Raw genomic sequence first — 17,713 nt, forward strand, 5'->3', positions numbered from 1 at the left:
CCAAAACTTGGAAACTCAAAGAAACGGATATACCCGTGTATTAAGTGACTTTAAAACATGGTGTTTTGACTGACCATCCCTCGGGGATGTATCTTAACAGTATTCGGTAATTTTTTTGATTGCTATTAATGAAAATACTGGTGTTGCTTCTCTGAGACTGTTAAAGGTACACTGTAGGATGAAGTTAAGTATTTAATAATCTTAATATCATTACAACTAGTATTTGAGACCTAGAAAAGAGATACCAATTAAAAAGTCAAGCGAACACTGATCATAGATTCAAATTGGAAATATCAGAATTAGCTTTATTCTTTCTAAAAACAAATGTGTTATTTAGCTCTATCTACAGAAAAGGCCTAGTTAGTCTCTGACAGCCCAGTGCAGTGAGGAGTGAATACCCAGATTGTGCTTTCTAAATATAATTTTCCACCAGAAGGGATTAGGATTCTGAGAGAATTGGCCAATTCCTGGGTTGGGGTGGGAAATGTGTATAAGCAAAATCGAGGACATCTTGTGACAGAAAGCACGTAAGCCGTCCAGACTATCCAGGTCATGACAGAAAGACCGAGGAGCCATCTTGAAGTCCCAGCGTGCAAGATGGGACAATTCAAAAAGAATACTGACTGGAATGGGTTGAAGCATACCAAGTTTAGTAAAAACCCATGAGTTTAAAATGATACTAAAAAACACATTGTTGCCTTCTGAAGGTTGCTAGAACACCAGCTCTTTCTAGGGGAAAAATGTTAAAGGGAAAGAATCAAACATTGATCTTTGCTTTTCACGTGTGAATTTCCAAATAGAGGAAGAGAGAGCTCTTCTCTATAGAAAAGTGCATAAGTAACGAGAGAACTAGAAAATCACCCTTTTGCAACTCCTAGTGAAATCATGGATCTGTTCGGCCGTCATCCATAAGGGATAAAACTGTTGGGTGAACACTGAATGGAACGTCATAATAATTGCATTAGCTGTTAACACCTGAACTCTATCACGAATGCCAGCGGGACGACCAGAAATGATGTGCCCTCCCAGCGTGATGTGCCAGGAAGTACACAGAACCATGGACTCAGAGTTCCTGCCAAATTCCCTAGGTCTCAGTCCATCAAGCCTCTAAATCTCATTGCTTTGCTTCAGAAAATGTGGGGGATAGAGAAGTTAAATAACATTAGGAATTCACAATATTAGAAAGTCCATGCAACAACTGATCTAGTTTTCGTGAAGAAAAGACAGGAAGAGGGGAAGCAAGGCAAGGGGACTGTTACTGATTAGAAAAGACTAACAAACTTTATCAAATCGGTGCAAGCTGGACCTTGGTTGCATCCAGATTTAAATCAGTTCTAAAAGGCCATTTTTAAGACACTTTGACCATGGATGAGGCTATTGGTAGATATTAAGGAGTCCCTGATTTTATTAGCTAATGACATCGTGGTTATGGTGAAGTAAAAGTTTCCTTCCTCTCTGTTGGTAGTTTTTATAGATGAAATGATACCTTGCCTTTGCTTAGAATATGCTGTACAGCCCCTAAAAATGTTGAGAAATAGAATTGATCCAACAAATTGGAATCATATTGAAAGCTTTGAAGTTTAGTGATAGGTAACACAGGTTCCTTATACTTCCTCTCCTTGATTGAAATTTTCTATAATGAAAAACATGCTTATTAGCAGAAACCTTTTAATGAAAATCTTTCATAGTAAGACGTACATTTCAGAATGCATTTTAAAAAACATCTTCAAAGCCGTAGTATGAAAAAAGTATATATAGAGGTTTCTCTGCACCCATTTTATTTCTAATGTATTATCACAGAGCAGCGCACTTTGGGCTACCATACAATTCTCTAAAGGTCATTGTCGTTTTACATTTCTATCTGACTTAATATCTGTGAAGTTGAATCACACTCTCAAACATTAAGATGGAAAGCAGCACACCTCCTTGTCTTCTTGGCAGGCAGACAATAGAGCATGATATTCTGACTTCAGAGTTCCTTTTACACACACTCTCCTCATACGTTTAAATGTTACTGCTAAAAACACTGCCGTTAAAGTATTTCCCTGTGGCTGAGACTTGGAAGGGGCTCAGGAGGGAAAGTAGGAATCCCGACCCACCAACCACGTCAGTGAGGAGGGGGGAGCATCGTGATTTTTTTTTTTAAGCTTTTGCTTAAGTTCCAGTTGGCCAACATACAGTGTAATACTAGTTTCAGGTGTACAAGGTAGTGATTCAACACTCCATATGACACCTGGAAGCACCTGGATTTTAAATCTTCCGAGGAGGAGGAGACACGAAAGCAGTAGTCGTCCACTTACAGACGGCTCCTGGGCTCCAGCACAGCTAAGAGACCAAACACGCGCACAGTAGGGAACTAGAGAAAAAATTAAGACCTAGTGTAACGAGCAGTAGCGATCTGTTGAGTGCTGAGCCCTGAGCAGAGATGAGACAGCCCCTGCCTTGTGTGATTTGCCCTCGGTGGCATTAACCCTCACTCCACAGCCATGGTTACTGAAAACAGAGTCATAAAGCAGTTTTCAAATGCAAAGGAAGACGTGGCTGATGAGGCCTGAGAAAAGGCGAGGAGAGGGTTAGGAGGAGGCATTTAAGGGTGTTCCTCAAGCTTGCCAGGCGTGCGGTAGGAAAGGAGGGTGGACGCGGGGAGAAGGGTGCCAGGAGGCCCAGTGGCCCCGTTGGCGGCGAGTGCCGGAAGAGGGAGCAGACGGCCTTGATGGCGCCCGGTGCTGTGCTCAGAGAGGGTGCTGGAAATCCCTGCCGGCGCAGGCTGGAGAAGGAGCCCGTGTTCGGCGGGTGCAGGGGAGTCACCTGATCGGATCACATGTGTCGGAGGGGCAACTCCTTTTCACCAGAGTGGGGTGGATTGCTGGGAATGAGGAGAAGCTGGGGGCAGAGATGCCAGGAAGGTGCTTTGGTGATGGCCTGAGACAGAAACGTCTGCTGGTGGAATGCGGCATCACGCAGGTTGCTGGGGGGGGGGGGGCAGCCAGGGGGAGCGTTTTCATTCGCTCACCTTTTCTTTTTCCTGTTTTAACATCCTTATAGGTAGCCAAGGTGTTGTGGTGGTACTACTTCTCCAAGTCCATAGAGTTCCTGGACACAATTTTCTTTGTTTTGCGGAAAAAAACCAGTCAGATTACTTTTCTTCACGTATACCATCATGCCTCCATGTTTAACATCTGGTGGTGTGTTTTGAACTGGATACCTTGCGGGCAAAGTAAGTTCTGTTGTTGCCTTTTCAGTTCCGTGTCATGGGTCTCGCGAGGCCTCTAGTGGGTGCCTGGGGTTGAATATTGTTGTACTGATGTGGCCCTGGAGACGGAAGAGGGAGGCACACGGCGCAGCACGCGGCTGCCCGTGTGGCCAGTTTCGCGTCTTTCGTTCCTGCAGAATGGGAGCGTTACCTTAATTTGTGAAAATACATTTTGTTTTCCCTCTGCGCCAAATGTCCGCGGGCCAGAAGCACGCACCCCAGCTGGAGTAATTTTACTCCAGCACCAGGGGCTGAAGGACTCCTGTCGAAACAAATCCAGCACCTTCCACTTGGTGGAGGTCATCACTCGGCTGTCCTATAGATTGGACTTTTTTTTCCATTCTGAAAAGTTAAAGGCACATCTCTGTGTGGCTTCCAACGTTTGTTTTAACTGAGAGCTACAATGCGCCTTATATCACAGCCTCTTTACGTGTATGCACTTTGTGTGGAACAGAAATTTCAGGAGATATTTACCCTAGCTCTGTGATGCACTTTGGGTTTTTGTTGTTGTCATTTCATTAATTCTGTTGCACTTTTTCAAAAAGCTGATGACCGCTCTCACTGCATTGATTTCATAGGCATTAATGGGTCCCTTCTGACCTGCAGTGCAGACAGTGGTACTTTCTATGTGATTGTCTTATATCCCCAGCTTTAAAAATCTTCTGTGAAAACTCAGAACAGGTAAAACTTAAGTCAAAATGATTTGGGGATCTTAGAGATATTTTTTAAATGTCAAGGAGAGGGGCACCTGTGTGGCTCAGCCGGTTCAGCGTCTGATCACGGTCTCACGGTTCGTGGAATCGAGCCCCACGTTGGGCTCTGTGCTGACAGTGTGGAGCCTGCTTGGGATTGTCTCTCCCTCCCTCTCTCTCAAAATAAACTTAAAAAAATAAATAAAATGTCAAGGATATTTGGAACATATCTGTGACTATGAAGATGCAAATTAAAACCAGAGTGTGAAGCAGGAAAGTGCTGGAGATGAAGTGGTCAGAAAGATGTTTTTATTTTAACTCTCTCCTGGACCAAATCTGGCTTCTTGAGTTTAGTGATTAAAACTATGATAGACTTAATGCTGTCATCAATATACAGACCGTAATCAATATCAAGCAATTATCAAGGTTAAGTATTTTTTGTGATTGTCAACAATTTCATTACAAATCACTCAACATCTAAACCTCCTTCTCACCTAATCCCCATGTAAAGACCTGGGATTCTTGTAGATGAAATGCTGTGTGACAATTCACAGTCAACCTAAAATATTATAAAAATCATGTCCCAGGGGCTCCTGGGTGGCTCAGTCGGCTGAGCATCCGACTTCAGCTCAGGTCATGATCTCACGGTCCGTGAGTTCGAGCCCTGCGTCGGGCTCTGTGCTGACAGCTCGGAGCCTGGAGCCTGCTTGGGATTCTGTGTCTCCCTCTCTTTCTGCCCCTCCCTACTCATGCTCTCTCTCTCTCAAAAATAAATAAACATTAAAAAAAATTTTTTTTAATCATACCCCATTAATTCATGGTAATGAAAGCTCATGCGGTAAAGAAATACTGCTGTAACCGGTTATTCCAGCCAGTGTTTGCTGAGTACTTACTAGATTCTGGCAGTGGTGTCTGAGCCACCCAGACACCCCTGTTTCTCATTCATTGATTTGCATGGATCTAACCAGACCTTGATTTAGACTGGGAAAACCAGGCTACAGAGTTTAAATTCATTAGCCAGCGGAGGTACTGCACTTTTCAGTTTCCGTAGCATTATGCAGTCAATCCCAACACCGCCCAGAGAGCCAGTTACTGTCCTGCCCATTTCCCAGGTGACAGAATCAAAATTTACAAAGTAAAACTAATGTATCTAAGGGGACATAGCTGATAGGGGTCCTCTAGCCCCACAGCTCCTTCCACCGCAGGACTGAGAGCTCACAGCCCAGCCATCTGGATCCCAAAGTAACAGAGGTAGTGTTTGCTTTGCCAGGCACTGTCGTAAGCACTTTGTGTGTATCGATTGGTCTAATCCTCACGACAGTGGGTTCCCGGTTTCCAACGAATAGACCCGTCTCTGACATCTCACCCCTTCAAACTAAATCCTTTTGCTTCTTAGCTGAGCATCATAGAACTTCTCTCTTTTTCCTTTGGTTTCCTGAAACACCATTTGCCCACGTTGACGGAAGCTACAGGGACTTCACGAAGGTGGCGGCAGGGGCAGGGGAGTGATAACGGCACAAGTTAGCACAGAAATGTCCTGCAATTGGATTTTAGATATTCCTTGTCCTAGAAGTCCATGAGATGGTCCAGCCGCTGGAAAGCCTCACTGGCCAGTCCGTCCACCGCCCCCCCTCCACCGCCGCCCCGTCCCGTCCCAGCCTTCTCTCCTGCTGCACCTTCTCTCGCCTTGCTCTAGCTCTCCTGGTTCTAGGTCCCTTTCAGGTAGAATTTATTAAATGTAAAGAGCAGCCTGATCTCCTGGACTCTTTAGCACCTTGTTAAGCCCTAGACCGAAGGCCCTCTTTCCACAGTCGGAATGGCTCATCAGAGGCGTAGTGGAAGCAGAGACACTTCTCTTTCAAAGGAATTCTGCCACCAGTTTGAAGCTAACATTTCATTTTCTCCCTGATCACTCGATAGTAACAACAGCTTAAGGGACAGTAAAGCCTTTGCAAATCAGGAATTACCTGTTTGGTTGGCACTCTGACTGAAAAACCATCCAGTTTTGTCCTATCTCGGTGACTTTTGCGGAATCCTGGAGCAAGAGCGCGGAAACGAGGGTGAATTCACCGTGTGGATTGCGGCAGATGATAGTGCCACAGGGGTGACTCATCTTCAGCCGTGCTGCACAGGAAGAATCCGTCTCATTTGATGAAGAATGAGCAGTAATTTTTATCCCATACTTTTACAGGTTTCTTTGGACCCACACTGAACAGTTTTATCCACATTCTCATGTACTCCTACTATGGCCTTTCTGTATTTCCATCTATGCACAAGTATCTCTGGTGGAAGAAATACCTCACGCAGGCTCAGCTGGTATGTTATCCCTTCGTTCAGCTCCTCTCCCTGTGAAGCATCGAATATCCTCACGGAGGAAAGAAATCTGTCCCCATAGGCAGAGGCTTTGCTGTGTGTGAGGAGGCTGCCTGTTTTCCTCTAAAGAGAACCTTCTAAGGATTAAAATCTAGTGTGTCGAAATAAGCTACCTTATTCCTTGCTTCGAAGTGACAGTGATTTAACACAGACGTTAATTTTAAGATTCATTTTTATCTAAATAAGTGCAACTGCTGCTCTTCCATGAGAAAACGAGCGGGCAATTAAATATACTGACTAGCATCGTTTCAAGCGAAATTTCTGGGTAGGATAGTGGGCTGCTTCCGCAGTTTTGCTTTCTTCCTGCAAAACCTAGGGAGTAACAGGAGTCGACTTCTAAATGTTTCGTATTTCCAAATGGTGTATTGCGTGGCTCGGCCTGGCCGCCCCCCAGTGACGCCCCCCGCCCCCCACCCCCCCGCAGGTGCAGTTCGTGCTGACCATCACGCACACGCTGAGCGCGGTGGTGAAACCCTGCGGCTTCCCCTTCGGCTGTCTCATCTTCCAGTCGTCCTACATGCTCACCTTAGTCATCCTGTTCTTAAATTTTTACGTTCAGGTAAGTGAAATGTACACCTCCGGTGGCGGAACATAGCAGACTGCGCTCTCGCCTTACATTGGTGTTTAATTTGCCCGAGGAAATCCACTAGCACGTGCTGGTCGGTGATGGAGGCTCACAAAGTAGAGAGTGAAAACTAACTCTCCCCCCGCCCCCAAGCCCTCCCCTTGAAGGAAAACCACCATGAATAGCCTTAGTGGGCATTTTATTAAACATTTTTCAGTGCATGCATAAAAAGTTGAATGAAGTCACACATTGGTAACATGGGACAAAAACATGAAACAAGGGTCTTACATCTGAATCCAGGGCCTCTATACAAATGGAGAAGAACTTAGGCTGAATGAATTGAATATTAAAAAATCATTTCTATATCAGCACGGTGATGTTGTAACCTCACTATCTGGAAAAAATTCTTTTAAGGCAAGCCACCGTGGAAAGGTCACAGTGGCTTTTTCTTTACTAAATGTCATTTTCTTTTTAATCAACAATTTAAATGGAACAGGGCTCCAAAACACGACATCAAAGCACCTCCATTAATACAAAAACTGATGAAGGGGGGAGCAGAGTGCAGGCCTCAGGTGGTGGTAGAGTTTAAATTGCTCTCCTTTGTGGGCTGGGGAAATAGAAAGTAAGCTTCATGAAAAAAAGATGAGAACATACATTTCTATTCCAAACAGTACTTTCCAAATTGAAATCCACTGTATTTCTTTCTTTAGACAATAAATGCTTCGTTTTTTTTTTTAGTTGGCATTTGCTAAAGGTTAACCTGTGGTGGCTTCTCACAAAGTACAACTGTGGGAAAGTGAACTGCTGACAGTCTTTTCAGCGCCATTGGACTGGCTAGGCTTTGTCTTTTATAACAGATAGAAGTTTCCTTTGAGAATTTCTGAAGAAATAACCATTGATGGAACCAAACAAAGCCACCCAAAAAAACCCCAAAAAAAACAAAAAAACAAAAACAATTCACACAGCAAAACTGACTGTTAACAGGAAAGCTAAGTGAGTCAACGTGGCACTTGGTGTTGAACCTTGAGGATGAGCAGGTAGCCGGCAGGGTGGGCAGTGGGTGTTCAAAACGTTGACCCTACTTGTTGGTTCACACAGAGTCTTACTCCTTTAGACTTGAGTATATAATTTCAGGCTTGACCCTTGTTAATATAGGTGCTTTAAAAAAAAAAAAAAAAGTAAAAATGAGACAAAATCAGGTATTTGGACAGAATAAGAAGGATATGCCAAAAACCAAATCAAGCCAGAATCCTGGATACTGGTACTCTTAAGATAACAGCATTTTTTCCAACTTGAATTGGAAAGGATCTAATTTTTAGGAAATGCAAGTAAGCAACTAATGCAGAATAATTTGAATGCCAGTCCTGTAATACATAAATCGTAACCAGTGTAGAGAAGGTGACAGAAACAACCTTTCATTGGAATTCATTCATATTTGTCTCGGTTTTTACCCTATTTTTAGTTTTAACCATTAGCTTAAAAATTGTCAGACAAAAATTCTTCTTTGGTGGGGGGCCTGGGTGGCTCAGCCGGTTAAGCATCCGACTCTTGATTTCGGCTCAGGTCACAGGTCATGAGTTCAAGCCCTGGGATTCTCTCTCTTTCCCTCCCTCTCTGCCCCCCCCCCACTTGTTCTCCCTCTCTCAAAATAGATAAACTAAAACAAATTCTTACCTGTCCAATACCCAATAAAATCATGAACTGTTTTAGATTATATGCCATGTCGAAGTCTTATTCAAGAATCCTTTTTTCCCTCTCTTCAAAATATATGCATCCAACAGACGTACCGAAAAAAGCCAATGAAGAAAAATACGCAAGAGCCACCTGCAGGGAAAGAAGTTAAGAACGGTTTCTCCAGAGCCTGCTTCGCTGCAACTAATGGGGTAATAAACAAGAAAGCACAGTAAATGCCCAGTAACAGACAAAGCATATATAATAGCCTCACAGATTCGCTTGTTTTAAAGCAAAGACTGAATTGAAAGTTATATATGTTTTAGCATAAACTAATTTCTTTTGAGTTTATAAATCATTTGTACCCGGAATGTATTAATATATTGCTATTAGGTTAATCTGTTAACTGAATGCTTCCGTCAACATACGTGTCACCTCAGACACCGAACTCTGTAGACCTCAGAACTGGTGCGGCTCTGTCTCCTCCCCACAGACTGACCCCCTCACCAGAACCGTCGGTATAACGCCTTATACACGTACAAAGCCAGGAAACACGGAGCCTTGTTTTCCGAAGCCAGTCTTCAAATAAAAAGTTTTATTCAGATTGAAGTGTTTAAAACAAAATGCTAATTACCTTTCTAACTACAGGGTGTCTTAATCTATATTAAGCACTGCTCGCCAGTGTGTAATCAGTCCATTTGTTCCATTAGGACCTGACCCCAGAAAATATGAAAATGGATTTTAAACGGAAGACAGGAGAATCTAGCACTTTTCTCTCTTAAGGTAGAGTCTGTCAAATTCCTACACTGAGTCTCAACTTAGTGATATGGTAATGAAATTTGTATTTGATTTTGACAATTACTTTTCCTAAGAAGAAAAACTCTTCTGCCAAATCCTCATAGCTCAGGGGCTTCCGATAGGAGTAGTTTCTCACTTTGTAATTTGGTTTCCTTAACTATTCACGTAGTCCTGTCAACCTCCCATGTTAAATTACCCTAGTTTAGGTCGTAAATGGACACCATGATCGGTTTTAAAAGCAGCATCTGAATCTGGCTGCCCGCTTTCTGATCGAGGAATCTTCCCTTCTCCTTGGAAGACTAAGCCACTGGAATATTTATGAATCAGAGCAGTTGGGGCAAAATAGACATTGAATTTGTCCACTCTTGTATTATCCCCAAATACCTGCTGTCACTCTTTTCAGGTTAAGTTTTTGAAAACAGGAAGAAAGAGAGGACTATGGAAAGATCCCAACATTGAGCCTTGGGCTGGTAATGAGCCACAGTGAAAAGTGCCAATTTGGCAAACCCGGTATATCCTACCCCTGCCCAGGTAACATGAGTTCTCCTGAGAACAAGCACAAAAGTGGAGGAAAACATATTTTTTTCCTCCCTAAATATTGGACTTTTACTACTAAATTGCATCAAGCATGGAAACAATATGTTTTGAAGATGTGAGGAAGATTTATACCCTATGAAACTAAAAGACTTGCCAACTTTGACGCTTTTTCTTTCCGCTCTTCCCTTTAAAATAACTTTGAGGTCATAACGTTAAGGTCAAACACGGAAGTGCCAGAAAGGCATGCTCGCCATTGCCCAGTGTTCAATCTGGGAGTGCCTCTCTGTCCTTTTTCCCCCCCTTGCTTTCTAGTCTGAAAATTATTTCCCCCGTTTAAAAAAGAGCACAGACTTGGGGACGGCATTGCACCACGGACACCAATCCAGGTCTCCCACTTCCCGCTCGTGGCCGCTACCCTCTCAGTCCCAGCCTGCTTTGCAGAAGGTGACTGACCTTAGCTGGTCTTCGTGGGAAACGTGCTGTGCAGATGTGTGCATGTCACATGTGGGCACTTGGTCCATTTTTATCGAACAGACACCCACTTACTCTTGGATTTATTTTTCTAAGTTTTCTAAAGCTGATTTTTCTAGGGTGCCTAACCCCCACTTCCTCCCATCCCAACAGTGTTGTTACGAGTATTGTCCTCTCCCAGAAACCTGTTTCAAAACAAGGGCTAGCTTCCAGGAGTTCTGTTATTTCTCCTCTGTAACAAAACGTGAGCTGGACTCCAGTGCAGTTTGGGGTCCCAAACAAGGGCTGAAATCGGTGACCAAAGTGCATTCCAGGTAAAAAATGAGACACAGAGGGAAGCCAGACCTCACTGGTTGCTCATCGTAAGCAGCTTATTCTCAAATGTCAGTGAGGCCCTAAAGTCTCAGACTCTGCATCACACCTGCAGTTTTGGTGACCTCACGGACCCCATACTGGCAGAGCAAGGAGGGAAGCCAGCCTTCGGCAGAATGGCAAAGCCAGACAGCTGTAAGTACGAGGCAGTTGGAAACCTCTTAGATCAAAGGGAAAAACGTGGGTAGTTGGTACTTCCAAGCTCAACTAGAGGCGTTAGGATGCTATTTTCCTACTGGGGCTTTCATTCTTGTGAAGCCAACCAAACACTTCTAGCCTTAAACCATTCAAGGGCTGATACAAGAGCTATGAAGTCTTAGCCACAAAAACTGAATCAGGTAAATATTTTAACCTGTCTTTAAGCGTTGGAATTAAAAAAAAAAAAAAAAGTCTACATTTAATGTGATTTTCCTAGAACCAGGAAAAAAACTCTCTGTTAAAAACTTTTGTGCCCGAATTTCCTTTTACTCATAAGAATGAAAATATTTAATACTATAAGCACATGTTACAAATTCAATTTTTTTAAACAAAATGGAATGTTAAATGGAAATGAAGAGACATTTTCAACCCATCAAAATTATACATTAAACCAGTTAGGCTTATTGAAAGATAAGGTCCTCCCTATCCCCGTCAGAGGTATCTATTTTTATTGGTAAGGAAAAATGATATTTACTGTGATGGGCAGAACCGCACTTTGTAAGAGACCATTCTGATACTTCCGTATCATTTTATGATGTTTCTAGAGTCTTCCTTATTTGGAAAATAAGGATATCACTTTTTTTTCTTTTGAAAGTACTTGAGAACATAATATCATGATTGGGGTGGACAGGGAAGCAGGAGAAGCCATTTTTCTTTGTAGACAGATAAAAAGCATTCTGTATGATTGTTGTATAATAAATTGATTTTTACACTAAAGCAAAGCATGTTGAGATTATTCTTATTTGGTTGCAAGAAGTTAAAACGTGTGCCCGCGTGGTATTCCAAATGACCAATTTTACTCAGGAATTTTTTTTTAATAAAGGGATATTTAGGTAATTTTAGACATTTAATTCTTCATTTCAATAAAAAGTGCACGGCCTTTTATGCAGCATTATTAGTATATAAATGCTATGTAAAACTATTTCAGAAAATGGTCATTGCAAGAAAAACTTAAGACCAATTAGAGGAGTAGAGGCTATAATGGCTATTATAAATTTAATGGTTTAATATAATGGCTATATTAAATTTACTGTGTGGGAGCACCAGCTTGGTTGAAGGGACGATGTTAGGCAGAAACACCATACAGTGCTCTGGAGTCTCCGACCATCGCTCTGTAGAGTGCCCAGACCAGCAGAGAGGGTGCTGCTTCTGCTCAGGAGTGGGATGTGAGCTTTGACCATGGGGAAGCCCAAAAAAGACACGTCAGTCAAGGTCATGGGGCAGGATCACCGAAGGGTGGTGCATCAATGGAGAGTTTTGAACGGTTACATTAAAGAGAACAAGACAGGCCCAAAGGACGTGCTCAAAGTCTGTTTACGAAATGGCTTAAATTCCTGGATGGTAACAGGGATGGGGCAGGGGTGGGAGAAAGGGTACGGGAGGTGGCACAGAAGGGGAGAAGGTTCAGTTTCGCTATCTGAACGGGGACCCGAGTTTTCGGGGCGGGGGGGGGGGGGGAGGGAGAGGACATTTTAAAAAGTTTCCTCCTAACCTACTGAGGTTTCATTTAAACAGTGGGTGGAACCAATTCACGTGTAAAAAGAAATCCTTTTTGTCTCTGTGGCAAGGCCTAATAATTCGTTGCAGAGTGAAAGAGCTGCCTGACACGTGGGAAGCATTCACCTAAACACATTTCCTAGTTTCTGTATACAAAGAAGATTGCCGTGTGTTTTTATTACAGCAGGCTTTCTTCAAAATCAGCTACGTTCACATACTTAGGGGACAGCTGACTTCCCAGGCAAAGAAGTAAGCACTCGTACAAGACTACGGTCACCTAAGATATCCCTTCACCTTCTTCACCTTCAGTCATGGAGAAGAGGAAACGCGATCAATGTGTAGGTCATTTTGCCCCGTTAAAGCGTGTAGAGGGGACACTGGAATAAGAGCAGGAGGGCGCAAATCTGAAATTCGTACCCTCATCAGGCAGCTTGTCAGCACAGGTCATCGTGGATCTGCGGAGCAGCTCACGGGGAGCCCTCGAGGAAGGTGTCTGCGGCCAGGTCACATTCGGCAGCCCGGGTGAGGCAGACCTCTGCTCCCTCCGTGTACTCGAAGCTCGTGGCACCGACCTGTGCCGTTTGCAGGCACCGCCGTCTGTAGCCCGGAGATGGGCCCGTGAACTTGTTTTTGCCACAGTTACCATCTGCCTTCGGTCAACAAACCTAGCCGCCCCCCGAAAGGCACGTGGGTCTGTGACTCCCGAGCATTGAACAACAAAAGGCAAGGTTTTGCGGCTTTGCCTGGGATAATGTCACGTATGAAGAGGGAAATGAACTTCACACCTGCTAGTAACGAACAGAAGTCGCACATTTCTCTGAAAGATTTAAGCACTCTGCCTGGGCCAGTCCATGTAAAACTGGCCCTTATGTTTTTAATGCTAGTTTAGTCCTACAGGATCTGATAAACTCTGGAAATAGGAATGTTCACTTAAATATTTGTCAAATCTACCTCGCCCAGTGCTGCGTATTACACTAGACGTACAGAGACGCCCCAGGTGAAATCCTGCCCGTAGCCTTCATAGTCTGGTTAAGTAGATGGAGAAATGTTTAGTTAGAAAATAATGGACGCGTTAAAAATAGTGGGGGCGCCTGGGTGGCTCAGTCGGTTAAGTGTCCAACTCTTGGTTTCTGCTCAGGTCACGATCGCGCAGTTCGTGTGTCCGAGCCCCACATCAGGCTCTGCGCTGACCGTGAGGAGTCTGTTGGGGATTCTCTCCCTCCCTCTCTGCCCTTCCCACACACTCTCTCCAAAATAATAAAAACAACAGCTTACCAAGAAAACTTTCCTAAAGGAGGCAATAATGCCTGAGCTTAGTTTTTGATGGATGGGAAATTGTCCATATAGACAAGGAAGGGACCTTGTTCAAAAAAATTCCAGAAGTTAAACACCTAAGATTCCAATGGATTCCATTACTTGAACAAGTATTTGAGTGCCTCCTATGTGCCAAGCATTGTCCCAGCATTTGGAATAAAATGGTAAAAAGAACAGACGAGCGGTCTGCTCTTAAGGAGCTCATGCCTAGTGGGCACCTTCTAAAGGGAAAACAAGCAGTTACCACGCTCTGTAAGATGTGCTATTCACATGAACAAACAGGCACTGGGGTCAAGAAGCCTTTGTGCCTAAAAAAGGGAGAGGAGAAAGCTGGCCTTCCAGAGACTTAGCCAGAAACGAAGTCCTAAGAGGCACTGAGAGAAAGAGGAGGAAGTAGTGTCCCAGAGGCCAAGAGAATATTTAAACAGACTCAGATGCTGCAAGGTTATCAGGTGGGCAAATGCTGGGAAAGAAAAAGGGCATTAGGTTTGGTCAATGGGAGGCAATTAGCAGATTTCAGGGGCTGTAGAGTGAACGAGAAGCCCTCCCCTCCCACCCCCCGCCAATCAAGCCACATAAAAATAATGTCTAAGAGTTGGAAACAGGAAGGGAGAGCTCTAGCTGCTAAAAGAGAGTGAAGCTGAGTGAGTTGCAGTTAGAGGGCAAGTCTGATGACCTCGCAGCTTGAGGGGAAGGATTGGGCAGTCGGGCCCCTCCCTTTGTTCCCACAGGAAAACTACTCAGAGTCCACTGCTGCATCACCTGAGAGCCATCGATGGCCTTGAACGGACCCTACAAAGAAAGCAGCCCAGGGGCATCCTGCCCTTGGGCAAGGCTTGGCCTCACTCTCTTTGCCACAGGAAGGGTGGAGAAGGAGCCAAGGGGTGGGAGAGATACGAAGACGGGAGGGGCACCCACAGAGCCCAACTTGTGTCTCAAACTGCAAAGTCCAGTTCAAGATAGCAACGTAGGAAGAGTCTGAACTCGCCTCCCCCACAGAACACACCAAATCACATCTATTAATTCAACAGTTCCTCCTGAAGAACGATCGAGGGCTGACCGAACGGCTACTAAACAACCCCAGGCAAAGAAACCAGCAAGAGAGACAGAGACGTGGTAACAAAGGGAACCCCCACTCCCAACTCTGTGACCAGCAGTGGGGAGGGACAGTACTGAGACATCAGGAACAGATCCCTCTCTGTCCTTGGGCACAGAAAAAAACCCAAGGCTTAAGACAGCAACACTAGACCTCTGCCAAGCAGCAGGGTCACCGCAAGAACGCTCTCCAGGTCAGAGGGACCAGAGAATGACACAGTTTACGTTGCCACCCTACCTTGGGAGCTTGGACTGGAACAGAGTCCAGCCACCATGGCGAGCAGGTCTGGTTGTTTCGGTGGGCTTGTGAGACCTCAGCGAACCCAGGGTCCACAAGCCCACGCCAGCCCTAGACACGCTGGAACACAGAAAAAGAACCATGGTTTAAAAGGGCAGAGGAACTATGGGGACCCTCTCCCTTCCATCTGAAGGGCCCAGACTGGAGCAGGTCTGGCTGCCCACAAGGTGTGGGTTCAAGACGCCATATTGGAGGGCCCTGGTACCATAACTGAAGCCCACAGGAGCCCTGGCCATGATGGTGCACAGAAAATAAAAAGCCAAGGTTTACAAGGGCTGAGGAACTGTGGGAAGGTTCTCTTCCCCTCCACCTTCAAAGTCCAGACGAGAACAGGGTCTGGCTCATGGTGAGTGTGCCACCTCAGTAAGCCCAGTGTTCACAAGCCCACACCAGCTCCCCTGTGGTGCTGGGGCACAGAAGACACAAGCTATGGTTTTGTGGGATTTTTATTTCTTTTCCTTTTAAAAATTTGTCAGGTCTTGTTTGTATTTTTTTCTTTTTGGTCTTTTTCTTTTTTCTTTTAGTTTACTCTTTTTAAAATTTCATTGTTTTTTCCCTTTATTCTTTCTGTAAAAAGCCATGGTTTAAGAGAGTAGCTGGTGTATACAGCCACAGCTCCAACCATCCAGCAGAAGTCACAAAGCACACACAGTCTACGTAGGGAACACCATACAGGGGACCACTCCTTCAACTGTAGGAGAAGTAGCCGTTTTGCTTAGTCCACAGTAAAAAGCACAAAAAGTCAAGCAAAATGGGGAAACAGAAAAATATACTTAAAAAAAAAAAAAAAACTCAGAAAAAGGACCAAATGCAACAGATCAGCAATATGTCTGATAAATAACTGAAGTAATGATTGTAAAGGTATTACTGGGCTGGAGAAAAGAATGGAAGAACTCATTCCAAGAAGTGAGACAAAAAAAAAAATATTAAAAAGAACTAAGCAGGAGGGCACCTGGGAGGCTCATTCGGTTAAGTATCCAACTTCAGCTCAGGTCATGGTCTTGCAGTGTGTGAGTTCAAGCCCCGCATCAGGCTCTCCACTGTCAGCAAAGACCACTTCAGATGCTCTGTCTCCCTCTCTCTGCCTGTCTCACCGGTCCTCTCTCTCGCTCTCAGAAATAAATAAACAAGAACCAAGGAGAGCTGAAGAATACAATAACTGAAATAAGAAAACACTAAAGGGAATCAACAGATTAGAGGATGCAGAGGAACATATCAGCGATATGGAAGAGTTAATGCAACAAACTAAACAAAAAGAAAACAAAATTAATGAGGTTAGATTAAGAGAGCTCTTAAGCAACATCAGGTGAAAAAACACTTGCATTATATGGGTCCCAGAAGGAGAGAGAAAGGTCTAGAAGACTTATTTAAAGAAAAACTGCAGGAGTACCTGGGTGGCTCAGTCGGTTAAGTGTCTGACTCTTGATTTCAGCTCAGGTCATGATTTCACAGTGGTGGGATTGTGCCTCGCATCAGGCTCAGCATGGAGCGTGGAGCCTACTTGGGATTCTGTCTCCCCCACTCTCTCAAAATAAATAAATAAACTGGGGCGCCTGGGTGGCTCAGTCCATTAAGCATCCAACTTCGCTCAGGTCATGATCACACGGTTCATGTGTTTGAGCCCAACGTGGGGCTCTGTGCTGACAGCTTGGAGCCTGCTGAAGACTCTGTATCTCCTTCTCTCTCTGCCCCTCTCCTGCTCATGCTCTGTCTTGCAAAACTAAATGTTTTTTTTAAAAAAATTAAAAATAAGTAAACTTTAAAAAGAGAAATAACTGAAAACTTCCCTAACTTGAGGGAAATAGATATCCCAAGTCCAAGAAGCAAAGAGAGTTCCAAAGAAGATGAACCCAAGGCGGTCCACACCAAGGCACATAATAATTAAAATGTCAAAGGTTAAAGATAAAGAGAGGCTCTCAGAAGCAGCAAGAAGCAAACAGTTACTTACAAGGGAAAATTTATAAAGCTATCAGCTGATTTTTCAGCAGAAACTGTGCAAGCCAGAAGAGAGTAGCATAGTATATTCAAAGTGCTGAAAGCAAAAAACCTACAACTAAGAATACCCAGCAAGGTTATCATTCTGATTTGAAGGAGAGACAAAGTTTCCCAGACAAACAAAAGATAAAGTAGTTTCTCACCATTAAATCAGCTTTACAAGAAATGTTAAAAGGACTTCTTTAAGTGGAAAAGAAGTGGCCATAATTAGACATACGTAAAAGAGGAATAAAAAGATGTAAAATATGACAACATATACTTAAAATATGGAGAAACGAGTAAAAAGAGAAGGGGGAATCTTTTTGTTTTTAAGAATGTGTTTGAACTCAAATGACCATCAAATTAACCTGGAATGCCATTTAGTTAAGATGTAAATGGTAACCTCATGGTTACCATAAACCCAAAACATATGATAGACACACAAAAAATAGAAAGAAAGCCAAATAAAACACTATAGATATTCCTCGATCACAAAGAAAGAGAGTAAAAGAAGAAAGAAGAACTACAAAAACAACCAGAAAACAATTTTTAAATGGCAATAGGTACATACCTATCAATAATTACTTTAAATGTAAATGGCCTAA

At 43.7% G+C, this 17,713-nt stretch overlaps 1 protein-coding gene across 1 annotated transcript in view; it reads left to right on the forward strand.

Moving 5' to 3' along the window:
• Positions 1–9,158, forward strand: part of ELOVL2 (ELOVL fatty acid elongase 2) — a 64,765-nt gene extending 55,607 nt beyond the window's left edge. The window contains exons 5-8 of the mRNA XM_030314853.1: positions 3,046–3,217; positions 6,137–6,261; positions 6,743–6,877; positions 8,665–9,158. Of these exons, the coding sequence (XP_030170713.1) occupies positions 3,046–3,217; positions 6,137–6,261; positions 6,743–6,877; positions 8,665–8,790 (558 nt within the window). The 3' untranslated portion in view covers positions 8,791–9,158. The remainder of the gene's footprint in view (positions 1–3,045; positions 3,218–6,136; positions 6,262–6,742; positions 6,878–8,664) is intronic.
• Positions 9,159–17,713: the final 8,555 nt, after the last annotated feature.

Source organism: Lynx canadensis, chromosome B2 (genome assembly GCF_007474595.2).
Source record: "Lynx canadensis isolate LIC74 chromosome B2, mLynCan4.pri.v2, whole genome shotgun sequence".
Taxonomy (NCBI): Eukaryota; Metazoa; Chordata; class Mammalia; order Carnivora; family Felidae; genus Lynx; species Lynx canadensis.